Source organism: Rhinolophus hipposideros (genome assembly GCF_964194185.1).
Source record: "Rhinolophus hipposideros genome assembly, chromosome: 5".
NCBI lineage: Eukaryota > Metazoa > Chordata > Mammalia > Chiroptera > Rhinolophidae > Rhinolophus > Rhinolophus hipposideros.
In genome coordinates this window covers 102,114,339-102,129,621 of record NC_138051.1, presented here as the reverse complement: position 1 = coordinate 102,129,621, position 15,283 = coordinate 102,114,339, and the positions used below count along the sequence as shown (strand labels likewise).

Below are 15,283 nucleotides of genomic sequence, written 5' to 3'. Positions count from 1 at the left end.
TATTGAGGGAGGGCGCTAGTTTTCTTACTGTTGAGCTTTGAGCGTCCTTTGAATGCTTTAGTTGCAAGTCCCTGGTTGGATATGCAGTTGGCACAGCAGAAGTCAACGACTTGACTAAAAGTTTTAAAGTTTGATGCAGTCCAGCTTATCGATTTTTTTCTCTTCTAGATTGTACTTTTTGTGCATGTCCGAGAAATCTTCTGACTCCAGCTTGCCATATGTGTCTTCTAAAAGTTTAAGTTTTCTGTTTTACCTTTAGATCTGTGACCGTTTTGAGTTTAACTTCTACATAAGCGGGACGTGTAGTGGAGGCTCGTTATTTGCAGGGGGGTGTCTGGTTGTTCCCGCGCCGTTTGTCGTGGGACTGCCTGTTTTGGAATTGCCTCTCCTCCTTTGGCAGAGGTCACCAGCCCTGCTTGTGGGTCTGTTTCTGGGCCCTCTCTTCTGTTCCCTTGGTCCCAGTGACATCCTCTGTCTACACCACACTGTCTAGTCTACTGTACATTTATTGTAAGTCTTGGAATCACATGTTGTGTGAGTTCTCCAACTTTGCTCTTCGTTTTCAAAATTGTTTTAGCTGTAGTAGTCCCCTTCCCTTTCCATTCAATTTTAGAATAAGTTTGTGTATATTTACCAAAAAATGTGGCTGGGGTTTTGATTGGAGTTGCATTAAATCTCTCGATAAATTTGGGGTGATTTGACATCTTTACTATATCATGTCTTCAGTCCCTGAACGTGGTATGTCTCTCCACACATGTAGGTTTTCCTTTGCTGTCTTTCATCAGCGGTGTGTGGTTTTCAGCGTATAGCTCCTGTACAGTTTTGTAGATGTATGCCCAAGATCCAAAAGAACTATTGTAAACGATATTTTTTAAACATTTAGTTTTTGGTTGTTCATTGTTAATATATAGGAATATGGTTGATTTCTCTTGTTGGCCTGTTTCCTGTGACCTTGCTAAACTTATTAGTTCTAGGAGTTTTTAAAGTAGATTCCTTGGGATTTTCTATGTAGACACTCATGCTCTCGATAAATAGGGGCTGTTTTATTTTTTCCTTTTATTTCTCTTTCTTGCCTTAGAGCAGACATGCCTTCTTCTCAATCAGGGGTAAGCATTCAGTCTCTTCCCAATCGATGTAATGTTAGCTGTAGGTTTTTGGTACCTATTGTTTATAAAGTTGAGGATGTTCCCTTTCTACTCCTAGTTTGTTGAGTTTTTATCACGAATGGGTGTTAAATTTTGTCGTATGCTTTTTCTGTATCACTGATAAATCATGTTTTTCTTCTTTAATATGCCAGTATGGCTGATTTTTGAATATTGAACATGCCTTGCATTTGGGGTAAAACTCACTTGGTCCTGGGTGTTACTCTGTGTATGGACTGCTGGATTAGATTTGCTAATGTTGAAGAGTTTTATGTTTATACTCATGTTGAATATTGGTCTGTAGTTTTCTCGTAATGTCATTGTCTGGTTTTGATATCAAGGTCATGGGCCTCATGGAATGAGTTGGGTAATATTCCCGTCTCGTCTGTTTTCTGGAAGAGATTGTATGGAACTTGTGTTACATTCCTTGAATGTTTGGTGGAATTCTCCCGTGTAGCCATCTGGGCCTGGAGTTTTCTTGTTCAGAAGATTTTTACCTACAGATTTTGTTTCTTTAATAGTTGTAGGTTATAGTTATAGTTTAGATTATCTCCTTCACCTTGGGCGAGTTTGTGGTTTTGAGGATTTGGTCCGTTTGATTGAGGTTGTTAAATTTTTGTACAGAGAGTTGTTGGTACTATTCTTTTATCCTTTTGATGTCTGCAGGGTCTGTAGTGATGTCCCTTTTTCCTTTCTAATATTGGTGTTTTGTGTGTTCTTATTGTTTCTTTTGCCAGAAGTTTATAAATTTTATTGCTCTTTTCAAAGAACTGGCTTTGGGTTTCATTAATTTTTCTCTCTCGTTCTTCCTGCCCATCCTCTCTGAGCTCTACACACGTCTTTGTGTTCTTCCTGGGTGACTTCCCAAGGGCTACTTCCTGAGACTGCTGGGGTAGGGCTCCCCGGCACTGTGTTTGGGGCTTTGTCACACATCATCAAACTTTTCCTCTAGAGTCATCCAAGACTTTGATGCCTGTTGGGGAGAGTAACAACCACAGTAAGAACAGGTAACTGGAGTGGCTGATACTTATACTGTGCTGAGCGCACCCCTGGACCTGATGACAGCGCCTGTCCTCTTTGGGCAGACAGGAAGCTGGGTGCAGAGGAGATGGACTCCCAGAGAGTCCTGGACGTGAGGGATGTGCTCCCGCCCGTGCACAGCGGTCAGGCACACAGCCTTATGAGCGCCGGGTAATGAGGGAGGGGTATCTCCTGCTCCAGGAGTTCTCCATCTGCCCGGTGGGGTTCTCCCAGATGCCTGGCCTCCCCTCTCTTCCAGCGGCCATGGCACTGAACCAACTCCCTGGCACAGGGGTGTGTGCCCAGTGGCCCTTCTGAGCTCTTCCTTCACGCCAACCCCATCTGAAAGCTGAGCTTCCCTCCGAGTTGCCCTTTTCTGGGTCCCACGGCCACTGCTTTTCTAACTGGTCCTGCTTGTTCTTTGAGAACTGAGTGTGGACAGTTAGCTCAGTGGTTTATTCCAGAATATGCACATTAATCATCAGGCCGTGTGGCCAGAAGCCTTGCCACCCAGGCTCCTGATGGGGCTCCTGAAAACCACCCCAGAGCTCCATTGTCCAGGCCTTTGTGAGTGACCACCCGCCCCTCCACCCCCGCCCATTCCCTAGAAGATGTTCCCTGACTAGCAGAGTGTGAGTCCAGGACTGGACACACAAACAACTCCTCACTGAGAGGTGGTGACAGGCAGTACGGGGAAATCCAGGCCAAATTCCTCAGCTAGTGAGGGGTTGGCATGGGCAGAAGGATGGGTGCGTGAGGATACGGGTGCCCAGCAAGGCCAGATTGGCAAGGCGGGGCGGGGCAGAGCGTGGGGCCTCAGCAGGTCCTGAGGAAGCTCTGCCACTCCTGGGGAGGGGCTCGCCTGTGTGTGCCCGGGACTGCAGGGCAGAGCAGGGCTTCCCAGCAGGGCGCGCAGGCTGGGCTCTGCATGCCGCAGCGTCCTATCACACACACTAAGGGCCTCAGGACAGCATCCTTCCCCTGGGTGTCTGTCCCCAGTGCGGGTGATGATGCAGCTTGGAGGCCGAGAGAGCTCCCGCAGCGAGCGACGAGCGACGAGGCTCCTCCTGGGCAGCGCCGCCCAGGGTTTCCACAATGACAGCATCTCCTAGTGCGAGCGGTCCCAGTGTGAAGTGCTGTAGGCACGTTGGTGATGGACGCCCAGCCCGTAATTCAGTGACAGAGGTTTGCTGCCTGCAGCCTGCTCCTGCTTGCTGGGGAGGTCCCTGTGCCCTGAAGAAGGCGTGCACCCCACCCATAGGTGCTGTCCGGCCACAGCCCGCCTAGCAGCTGGGCGTCTGAGCAGGGCCTGGTGTCCCAGAGTTGGAAGGTTCTGCATCTCTCTTTCTACCTGGTGGCCTCTCAGAGCCCCTGGCTGGTCTGTCCTGGAGGCTCTTGGGTGAGAGAGGACCGGAAGATGTCATTTGCTGCTTTTTCCACCCACCAGGCTCCTTGCTGCATGGTTCCATCAAGGGAATGTTAACCCTACAGAGCAGGCTCTGGTAGCTGCCTCTGCTTAGCTGTTCATTCATCAGTGGCAAGGGGTGCATGTCCGGCCCGTCCTTATTGCCTGCGACTCACTGGCCTCTCGAGTGTCTTTGGACACTTTGGTCCACGTGCGAGCTCAGGCTGCCGGACAGTGAATTCCTCTTCCATGCTGGGACCTCGTGTGGGTGTCTCCCCTTAAAAGGAGTTTCACTGCAGCAGAAACGCTGCGCTTTAATGAAATAGTACAAAATGATTGAAGGTTTTGCTTACCATGTTGGAGGAACCTGTGAAATGAAATGGAGTGTGGCACCGTGCGAGGCTCTTCTTTCCGGGGTACTGAGGCCCCTCGGCCCTGCCTGGTCCCTGCCTCCTCTTTTGGTCTGGGGTCCTGGTGCTGCTGGTGGTGTCCAAGACGCTCAGAGTGGCTGAGCACACGACAGGCCCCTCCAGTCACGAGCTTCAGGCCTTTGCGCCTTCTTGCTCTGGGAGCCACCGCTCGTGGGACCTGGCTGGGATCCCAGGGGAGTTGCGGGACCTTCCCCTGCTGCTCACCAGGGGGCGGCCTTGGCCTGGCCGCATGGAACGCTGCCTTCGGCCTGTGAGTTCCAGCTTATGTTTTTTGTTACAGGATCTTGTTATAGAAAATAGCAAATGTTTTCGGAAGTAGAGGGACTGGTCTGAAGGGCATCTGAAGGGCAAGAACACCATGTGCTGGTGGTGTTGGTCAGACGTAATGCTCAAGCCCATGGCTGCTGAGATTTGCTGAATAAGCACTTTCGTACCATCCGGCCTGCCTTCCAGGTTTTATCTGTTGTGACCAAGCCCCAGTGGGTGGCGCTTGTCCAGTAAACATACAGATCAGTTCTGCCAGCAGGTTTTGACTCCCATCCCCACCCACGCCACCCCCAGCTGGCAGGACCCAGTGAGGCACGGTCCTTGCCACAGAGAACTTACGTCTGCGGAAGGGACAGGCAAGGAGATCCTGTTTCTCCTGGAAGCACGTGATGCACTGAGGCTACGCACAGGGAGCTCGGGGGCCGTGGGGCAGGTGTGCATGCGTGTGTGCACGTGTGCCTGTGCATACATGTGAGTGTGCACGCATGTGCACAGGTGAAATTGCATGTGCACGTGCGTGCATGTGTGAGGGCGCCTTGCATGTACACTTGTGCGTGTGTGCGTGTGTATGAGTGTGCAGGGGGGAGCAGGCCTCAGCAGAAGGCTCCCAGAGCGGATGGAGCTGGAGCAGCTCCACGAAGGGCGACCTGGCGGTGGGGAAAGACCGGGAAGGACGCACAGAAAAGGAAGTAGAGTCCTGGGAGTCGGGGGGGGGGGGCACGTTTGGGGGTGGAGGGTGCAGGGGGCAGGAGGGAAGAGGGGCGCCGCCTCTGGGTTTTGCGGCTTGTGGGGGTGGAGGAGCGAGGAGACTGAACCCTCGGGCTCCTCTTGACTCAGTGGAGCCTCTTCATGCACTCGTCTGTCAGTGTCTGTGCAGGGAGACGAGGCTGGAGGAAGGCCCCCTGTGTCTTAGTTCCTGGGAGCTTTATGCCACTTCGTTGTCTTCTAACACGGTATCATTCTAATTTGTTCAAAACATCTCCATTTAATTAGAACAATGGGAATATTTCTTTTCTAAAATTAGACTTGGGGGTGCTGGAAACAGACAGGCCTGGTGACTGACCTGGTCAGGTGACTGAGTGACTGTAGCTTTTGTCTAAAAGATTTCAAATCCAAAAATTCTGTAGTTTAAAAAAGCCAGCACCACCAGACGGGTGGGAGATGCCTGTCAAATGTCTATTCAGTGTCAGCCCGGCAGAGCTCCCAGCTGCCATGGGTCTTCAGGCCCCAGCGTGTCGCCTGGCCCGCCCCAGCCTGGCAGGCGAGGGCACACTGCCGGGCTCTGCTCCTTCTTACCCTCCATGGCTAGCTTCTTGAAGATACTGAGTCTGTGGTGACCTGTTAGGGCAGCAACACCTCGTGTGACAACAGAGCCATCTCCAGGCACTGTCCCCTGTCCCCGCACCGTGCTCTGCTGGAGAGGGCCGCAGGCTCCGTGCCAGTCCCCACCGGGAGACGGCGTTCATTCCCGAGAGTCAGCCTGGCCCTGTCGCCGCCTGCATGGGAGGCGGCCCAGGAGACTCCAGCTCCGGGCCTCGGCTTTTTCTTGCCCCAGTAGCACCAGATGTGTCGAGTGCTCCCCCATGTGTGGCTAATCGGTCTGATTTGTGTTTCTAGGTGCTGGCAAAACCCCATCCCTGGGCGGCGGCTTCCACGTGAACCTGGGAAAAGAGTCAAGAGCACAGACCCTGCAGAACGGTACTTCCCATCTTGGTGCTGCTGAGCAGGGCGCGTGCCGGGCTCCTGTCCTTGCTATCCTCCAAGCCCAGTGCAGGCCACACTTCTGGGAGGAATTGTACCTGGACTCACTCCCCTCTCCCCGGTCACCAGGACCCCTCTGGGGCACCTGCAGAGACTATGCCAGGGTCACTTAGGGAGGTCGGGTCCTGTTTGTCTCTGGTCTCAGTTAAGATGGCACAGAAACTACAAGTTGATATAGTGTGACGTGGCATGCCGTCACCGTGGTATTTTATTATAACAGATCACGGAAATGTCTATTTAGATCCCAGGCCTGTGTTTAATCGGGTTTCTCCTCAGTGTTGAATTGTAAAAGTCCGTAGTGTCTTTTAGATACAAGTGTCGCATGCATCACGTGAGTAAGGACATGTTCGCCTGTCTGTGGGGTGTCTTCACGTTTTGATGCTGTACTTTGAGGCACAAAGATTTTCTTTTTGGTCCAGTGTACCTATTCCTTTGTGCTTTTCATGTCATAACTAAGGAACATGGCCAGTCCAATCCAAATCACAAAGATTATGCTTACGTTTTCTTCCGACTTTTATGGTTTTAGACCTTGGATTTAGGTTGTGACCCCCTTTGAGTGAGCTTTTGCCCATGGTGTGAGGAAGGATCCACCTTCTCTCTGGCGTGGGAGTGCCCAGTGTTCCCAGCACCATTTGTTGGGAGCCTGCACTGATGGCCCAGCAGGCCATGGGTGTGGGGTTTGTTTCCACTCACCTCTGCTCCAAGCTCTGTGTTGTCCTGTGCCACTCCCACTGGAGCTGGGCAGCAGGTCTGGAATCAGAAACGTGACTCCTCCAGCTTTCTTCGGTTTTAAACATTATTTTGTTGATTATTCTGAATCCCTTGAATTTCCACATGAATTTTAGGATCAGCTTAGTTTCTGCCAAGAGCCAGCTGGGGTTGGATAGGGGTTGCGCTGAGTCTACAAATCAATTTGGGGTGTCACCATCTTCACCTCCCTGAACAGGGAGTGTCTTTCCGTTGACTTGGGTCTTATTTAATTTGTTTCAACAATTTTTGTGGTTTTCAGAGTATAAGTTTTACATTTCTCTTATCACATTTATTCCTAAGTGTTTTATTCATTTTGATGAGTATGTTGTAAATGGAATTGCTTTCTTAATTTTCATTTTTCAGTTGTTTGTTGCCAGTGAATAGACAGATGGTAGGTGTCTGTGTGTCGATCTTGTATCCTGTAAGCCTTGCGGAACTCATTGGTCATGATAGTCTCTAGTGGATTGCTGAGGATTTTTTGTGTATACAAGGTCATGACATCTGCAGATAGAGCTTCACTTGACTTCCCAATTGAGATGCGTTTTGTTTAATTTTCTTGCCTGACGGCCCTGGCTAGACCCTCTAGCACCATGTTCGGTAGGAGTGTCTTGTTCCTGATTTCAGGGAGAACATCCAGTTTGTCACCACTAGCATGATTTCAGCTGTGGTCGGCTCAGGCAGGGCCCTTTCTGCCGAGACCGCAGGCATTTCCGTGAGGACGCTGTAAAGAACGTTACGGCATGTAAGAGCACCTCCCAAATCGGTGTGTCCCCACGCTCCACATCTGTACCTGCCTGCTGGTCACCTTGGCTCTCAAGGACCTGCGTCCCCTCCCCGCTGCTGCTGTGGACGGGGCGGCTGGCAGGGGACACCCACGTGGGCCGACTGACATGAGAGCAGACGCATCGAAATGTGTTTCTAAGTTTGCCCTGTGCTCTTTTCTTTGATCCCATGGGTTTGATTGGTGTAGTTTGTGCTGTTCTTAATCCTAGCCTGATTCCTCTGGTCTGTAGGAGCTCAGTCTTTGGAGACGACTCGACACTTGCTCTGCCTGTCACAGACGGCGTGTTAAACCCCCGTGGGGACTGCGGATTTGTCCGTGGCCACCGTAGTTTGGTCGGTTTTTGTTTTGCCTGTTCCAGGCTGTTGGTGCCTGCAGACGAGTCCGTCCTGGTGGGAGCCTGCCCTGCTGCCCTTGCTCATCAGATGGGGCTGTCACACACGTTCCTTTTCTGTCCGGCTGACTTTAAGTTCTTCTGCAGATGAAGAACTTTATTCCCAGTAGAGGATGTGTGTGTTCCCAAACCTTGTGGTGCGTTGTGTGTCACACCCCAATAAATTGTAAAGAGCATGGCAGCAAAACTGGAAACTAGCAATAAAGAGAGAAAACCCATCTGAATAAAACAAACTTTAAATAACCCTGGGTTTAAGCAGAAAATAGCAGCAGACCGCATAGACTCTTAGAACAGGGTGTCTATCAGGTCTGAGGCCGAGGTGGGGCCCAACAGTGGTTTGGGGAAGCCCGCACTTTGTGGGTGGGGTCTCCCTCTGCAGCCCTTTCACGGGGCTCCCTCCTGGGGGTCAGTGGCTCGGCGCCTGTGAGGGGCTGGCTCTCCCTCCTTTGCCCTGAGGTGCCCTCCTGCCTTTGGCTGCCTTCCTGGGTGTCAGCATCCAGTGTCTGCGGGGTGGGGGCCATGGGGCCCAGTCCCAGACTACAGCAGTCCATTTCCCACCCGGGGCCACACTCTGTTGACCTTCTGTCTGCAGTGGTTTCCTTTTCTTCTTTGCCCTGGTGAGTTTTTGCCGCTTGGTATCCTGTCATTATCTGTAGCTTTCAGGGGCGGGGGTGGGGGGATAATGGAGGGCCGGTCCTGGCACAGTTTCCAGACGTTCTCTAAGAGACGGAATCTGCATTTCCGATGTGTTGGGGGCTCTTCCTGCCTTGTATTTCACGTTTTATATTTATCTGTAAATAACCTCCACTGCTCCTTGCTGATTTAACCATGGCTTGTGTTTTATTCCTTCGTACGCTGTGTTCTTCGCCTCGCCCGCCTGCCCGGGGGTTTGGGTTTTCCGAGTATCGCAGTAAAGACGTGACGCTCAGTAGTCACCTCCAGATTTGTCTCCCGAGCCTGCACTTGTCTGTCATCCTCCCGTGCCTGTGCCCGTCCCACCCCTACCCCCAGCCTGTAGTGTTTGCTTAGGATCCGTGAATTTAGCTTCAGCTGTTACTGTTTTGTTAAATGTTGGTTGTCTGTCTTAGAAAACAAGGAGCTGGAAAATGAGCAGATGGACAGCTCGCATGGCCCCCTGCCATGCCCGTGTCATGAGAGGATTTGCCAGCTGCTGGCCTCGCTCGCTCCTGCGGTTCTTGTGCCCACACCTGTCCCTTTCATGTTTTCGCCCTGGTTTTGTTGGGAACATACTCAGGTTGTGGTTAAAGGGCAGGTCCGTGAGGGAGGAACTCCGGACGCCTTGCGTGTTAGAACTTGACTTTGTCCTCCCTCGGGAATGTCTGATGGGTCTTTGGGGCAGGTGTCCACCGGGCCCTGAGGAGGAGCAGTCACGCCCAGGCTGAGTTCTGGTCTTTTTTTATTACTTGCAGGTGTACAGAACAACATACTGATGAGACTACACCCCTCACAGCCTGATCCCCCCCCGTCCACTACCCTCTGACACCCTGCATAGCTATTCTGATACCACTGACTGTGTTCCCTATGCTGTACCTCACATCCCGTGACTATTTGTATACATATTTAATCATAGTTGACATTCAGTATTATTTTATGTTAGTTTCAGGTGTACAGCGCAGTGGTCAGGCGTTTGTCTCATCTATGAAGCGATTCCCCCCATAAGTGCAGTACCCATCTGACACCCTACGTAGTCTTTACAACATTACTGATTATATTCCCCATACTGTACTTCACGCCCCGTGACTATTTTGTACCAAGTACCAAGGTGTACTTCCTAATCCTTTCACCGTTCTCCCCCACCCCCAACCCCACTCCCCTCTGGCAGCCATCAGTTTGTTCTCTGTCTATGAGTCTGTTTCTGTTTTGTATGTTCATTTATTCTGTTCTTTAGATTCCACATATAAGTGAGATCATATGGTATTTGTCTTTCTCTGTCTGACTTACTTCACTTAGCGTAATATCCTCCAGATCCATCCATGCTGTTGCAAATGGTAAGATTTCATTCTTTTCTGTGGCCGAGTAACACTCCACTGTACATATGTACCATTTATTCTTTATCCAGTCATCTGTTGATGGGCATTTTGATTGTTTCCCTGACTTCGCTATTGGGAATAGCGCTGCAGTGAACATAGGAGTGTGTCTATCTTTTCGAATTAGTGTTTTGGATTTCTTTGAATAAACACCCAGAAGTGGAATTGCCGGGTCATAAGATAGTTCTAATTTTAATTTTTTGAGGAGCCTCCATACTGTTTTCCATAGCGGCTGCACCAATCTGCAATCCCACCAGCAGAGCACAAGGGTTCCCTTTTCTCCACAGCCTCGCCAGCACTTGTTGTTTGTTGGTTTATTGATGATGCCATTCTGACAGGTGTGAGGTGGTATCTCATTGTGGTTTTGATCTGCATTTCTCTGAATGGTCTCTTTGTCTTTCTTCACTTAGCCCTGGTGAGGTTTTCCCTTTCTCCCTAGAGCTCTGAAACACCAAGAGCCCTTTCATTTGGGAGGCATCGCTTGGGGAGATTTGTTTCCATTCTCCTTGTGTGTGTGTCTGTCTGCAGCCCGGGGCATGCCGTGCACTGGCCTTGTGTGCCCTGCGGGCTCAACGTCATGAGTTGCGGCATCCAGTCATGGTGGAGCGCCCCCTGTCATCGACTGGCTGGCTCGTTTTGGTTTTCCCTGCAGACAACTGGAATGGCCCACAAAGAACGGCCTTCTTTGCGTGGGTGTTGCTGTGTGGGACGTCATGGTGTGAATACAGCCCCTCTGATTTAGCTCTTTGTCCTGTAGATGGCGGGTGGCTCGTGCATGTTGTCCTGGGGACACTTCTCCCGGGAATGTGCCTGAATGGGATTTCTGGGCACCACCTGTGCACGCTCACCTTCAGTAGCCCTGGCTGGCACATTACCCTCCCACCAGCAAATGACCTGAGAAGCCAGGAGCTGCTTCCCGGGTGCCTAGCTCACCAGTGTGTGGGCACTCAGGCCTGTGATTGGCTTTCCCTGGTGAGGCACGACCATCTCCACCCAAGCTTTGGGGCCCATCCGAGGTCCTGTTTCTTAGAGTCTCTTGCACACGTCCTTCACCACTGATGTGTCATTGCCCCTTCCGCACCTCCTCTGGCTCCGACCCCTTTGTCGTGTGTGCATGTTTGATGCCTCCCCTGGACAATGGCTTCTCTTTTCACTTTTTCTTTTTCTTATGTACATATAAGATTTTATTTGAACCAATCTGATGATAGATGCTGGGGAACAGGATCTCAGTGCTCCCTCTTTTTATTTTCTTAAGGTTGTCTTTTGATTTCTTAACCTTAATGAAGTCCCAGCATACCAGTCTTTTACGTTTAGGGTTTTTTATGACTTGATTAAGAGATTCTTGTCTATCCCATGGTCAGAAGGTCATCTCCTGTGTTCTCATCAAGAAGCATTATTATTTCATGTTTTGTATCTAGATTTGTGATCCACCTAAAACAAGTTTACACACGTGTGAGGTATGATCGAGGTTTACATTTTTAATATAAACACACAGTTCCAGCACCACATTCTCAACAGACCACGTTGCCTCCAAGAATTGTTTTGTCCACTGTCCCCCTCAGAGCATTGCATCTGTCCACTGTCCCCCCCCGAGCGTCGCATCTGTCCACTGTCCCCCCCCGAGCGTCGCATCTGTCCACTGTCCCCCCCCGAGCGTCGCGTCTGTCCACTGTCCCCCCCCCCCGGAGCGTTGCATTTGTCCACTGTCATTCCCCCTCTGATCGCTGTGGCGCACCAGCTTTGGGGCTGCCCCAGGTGCCCACCTTTGGCCAGCATTCATTGTCAGGTCATTGTGAGCAGCATGTGCAGGGTGGGCGGACCCTGCCATTAAGCCGACGTGACCAAGGACGCCGTGCAGACCTTGCGCCCCAGCCACAGCCCTTGTCAGAGGGGAATGCACGCTCAGCTTTTTGTGGACAGAGCAGAGGTCCTGCTTTTGTTCCTGGCCCCTGCGGTCTGGGGTGTGGAGGACGCTGGGGGCCTGGGGTCTGTGATGGGATCTGCCCGTGCAGGGTGCCAACTCGGCAATTAGTGGCACTGATGGAGACGACTCCTTACAGTCTCACTGGTGTGCCCACTGTGGCCTCTCGGCCTCGGTTCTGCTCTCTGGGCCCTCTGGCCGTGGTTACTCTCGTGTGCGGGCAGCACTCTGCTGTCACCGCTGTCTTTGGCCCGTAGCTCTGGGATGGATGTGGCCGGGAAGAGGTGTGTGCAGACTTTAATTCCTTGGAGCTGCCTGGTGCTGCGCGCCTGGCCTGGTGGCACAGAGGAGGCTGGGCAGAGCCTGGGGCACTCAGCCTGGGAGGGGTGTTCATGTAGTCCCATTGCAGGGTGTTGTGTCGTGGGGGGCTCGTGAGGAGTAGCACCAGGCTGGCAGCCTAAACACAGCCCCCCAGACCCCCGAGCTCAGGGACTCGAGAAAGGTACCTGCAGCATGCTGCCGCATCTGCCCAGGCCCAGATCTAATGCTATTTAAAGGTGGGAGGAGAGGTCGTTGTACGTGAGTTGTAGGAAATTGGCGTCATGGCCACCCCTGAAGTTCTACTGGGACCCATAAAACGCGACCTAAAGATGTAGAAGGGAAGGGGCAAACCTGTGTTCTGACTGTTACGCTGCCACGGGAGTGGGCAGTGGGCTCGGCGGTGACCTCTCGCTTTGCGTCCTAGGCCGGCGGCACATCCATCACCTGGGGAACCAGCTGCAGCTGAACCAGCACTGCCTGGACACGGCCTTCAACTTCTTCAAGATGGCCGTGAGCAAGCACCTGACCCGCGGCCGCAAGATGGCGCACGTGATCGCGGCCTGCCTCTACCTCGTGTGCCGGACAGAGGGCACGCCACGTATCCTTTGGTTCGGGGGCTCTCACTGGGCCCCAGCTTGGCTCTTGGTTGGCGTCCTGTTCGGTATTGGGGCTCCATGGTGACAGTGGCGTGGTGCTGGCATGTGATGCCTTACCTGTCCTGTTGTGTTACCTGTGTGGATGAGTGCCGGGCATCCTGGGCGCCCGTCCGCCCTTGGCCCTGGGGACAGCAGAGCGCGTGCTGTGTCGCTACTCTGCAGTGTCTTCCCTCAGTTGGCTGGTTGTAGGCAGGTCTCGTCCCAGGCCTGGTCACTGTGCCCGTCCTGTGTGTGCCCAGCGCTGTTCCCTGTCTGGGTGACTCGCGGGCTCTCAGTTCCGCTGCTGCACCCTCTGGCTCCTGCTTCCTCGTGCTGTTTCCCACCGCTCTGGGCTCCCCTGCCTGTGCACGCACCTGCGCACACCTGAGGACGGCCTCTCTTCCCCGCCCTTGGGGGAAGTGTGGCAGCAGTCCAGGGTGCAGATGGGTCTCCCCAGCATTTGTGTGGCAGTGCCGGGGCCTTTCTGCCATCACGTTCCCGCTGAGCGCTGCGGTGCCCCAGTCTTGAGCCCCATTTGTGTTGGGCGTGTGGCATCTGAAGGCCGAAAGCGCCCGCGTTCTCAGGCTCAGGGTTCCTGGCGCAGCCGAGTGACTGGGGGGGGGTCCTCTGTGCCACTGTGCCTGCCTTCCTGTCGTGTCCTCCCTTTCCTCCCATTTACCTTCGGCTCTGGGGGATGTTGATCTTTCCCAGGAACATGCTGCTGGGGGAAGAAGCCGGGTGCAGAGGCCACATGTGGGTGACTCGCCGTCTGCCAGACGTCCAGCACAGGGGAACCACAGGCAGAACACAGAGCAGGGGCTGCGGGACAGGGGAGGCGGTGCGAGCCGAGGGCAGGGTTTCTTAGGAGGTGATAAAAATGTGCCAGAATTAGATTACGGTGTCGGTCGCACAGCTCTGTACATTGGCTGAGAACTTCTGAACTGTGCACCTTGAACAGGTCAGTGTGTGACTGTAACTTTGCCCTTGTAAACCTGTTAAAGACAAGCTAGCAGGGTGAGGGGAGCCCCGCCCAGCAGCCTCACCCCCGCTGGCCTGGTGGTGGGGTAGGTACAGGTGTGACAGGGTCTCATCTGTCGCTTCTGGTTGCCAGCACCACCACCCTCGTGCCCCAGGCAGAGTGTCCAGACTTGTCCCGAACGCCCCTCTCCTCCTGCCCCTTCTCCCTCTCTGCAGTCTGGGGGCTGCACAGCTGTGCAGTCCCCGTTCTGGCACTGCCTCGCCTCCTGGCACGTGAGGTCCAAAGCCTTTGAATGTGTGTGGTGGCCTCCAGTAGCTCTGCTGCCCCCAGGTGGTGCCGGCCTCCTCGACTCATAGGGCTCTGGCGGGGGCCAGCTGGGGGCAGGCTGGGAAGAGACCAGCTCTCTAGACCCGTGGTGGGCCAGGGCTGGTGTGATTGGCAGAAGCTCTAGGGCGGTAACTGGACACACACAGACCACCAACCTCACGTGTGTGCTGGACAGGTGACCAGGCCAGGGTGTTTTCCACAGAACTGGAGGTGCAGGTTGGTTACTGCAGTTCTCCGTGAAATGCACTCAGTGCTACTTGTGCTTTGGACACAGCTGCCTTTTAAGTCTCATATTTACTGGTGTCCAGCCGAGCTGCTAGAAGGCCTATGGGTCTAAGTTAAGCCAGGAAGCCGTGTCTGGAGGTTTCTGTCAGCTGTGACCTGTCATGCCTGCGCAAGTCCTGGGCAGGAGGGCTAGGTCTGCGCCGAGCACTCGCACGGCTGGCTGGCTGCTCCAGGCTGCAGCCGCCTTCAGACGCTGTCTCCCAGGCGTCAGACCACTCACGCACCATCACGCCTAGGGCTTAACAGCGGTTCTGGTTTGCAGGGCAGAGCGGCCTCCTGGAGTCTGAGCTTTCGCCCACAACCACGTGCCCCTGTCCCAGGTTCAGCCGAGGATGTTGTTCTTCCTTACTCGCCTTCACACAGCGGCGAGGTGCCCTGTGTGGTCTGGGGGTGAACAGGACTGCTCCTTCTTGAAATGTTTCAGGCAGTTCAGAGCGAAGCCATCTGGGCTATTAGCTTTCTTTGTAGAAAGGTCTTATGTATGGGCTCAGTTTCTACCGTAGATGCAGAACTATCCAGACTTTCTGTTTCTTGTTTCAGTTTTGGTAAGTTGTATTTTCAAAACACTTGTTCCTATCACTTCTGACACCGAATGTACTGGGCACTATTAATATTTCCCATGGTCCTTTTGGTGTCTGTGACAGGTGTGGTAACGTTCCCTTTTCCATGTCTTATGTCAGTAATTTTGCCTGTTTGTTTTGATCCATCTTGCAAGGAGTTTGCCAGTTTTATTAGTCTTTTTCTCAGTAAGAGCTTTATTGAGATGTAATTCACGTGCCGTTCAGTTCACCCACTGAAGTGAGCGGTTCAGTGGTT

The 15,283-nt window shown here is 52.8% G+C and overlaps 1 protein-coding gene across 6 annotated transcripts in view; it reads left to right on the top strand.

The window, feature by feature from the left end:
* The window catches only part of BRF1 (BRF1 general transcription factor IIIB subunit), a 47,345-nt gene that overhangs the window by 816 nt on the left and 31,246 nt on the right, over positions 1 to 15,283 (top strand). For all 6 annotated transcript variants that reach the window (XR_013993297.1, XR_013993298.1, XR_013993299.1 and 3 more), the window contains exons 2-3: positions 5,883 to 5,963; positions 12,666 to 12,839. Coding sequence is in view for 2 of the 6 variants with exons in the window: in XM_081047729.1 (XP_080903855.1) it covers positions 5,883 to 5,963; positions 12,666 to 12,839 (255 nt within the window). In the remaining 4 variants the exon portion in view is untranslated. The remainder of the gene's footprint in view (positions 1 to 5,882; positions 5,964 to 12,665; positions 12,840 to 15,283) is intronic.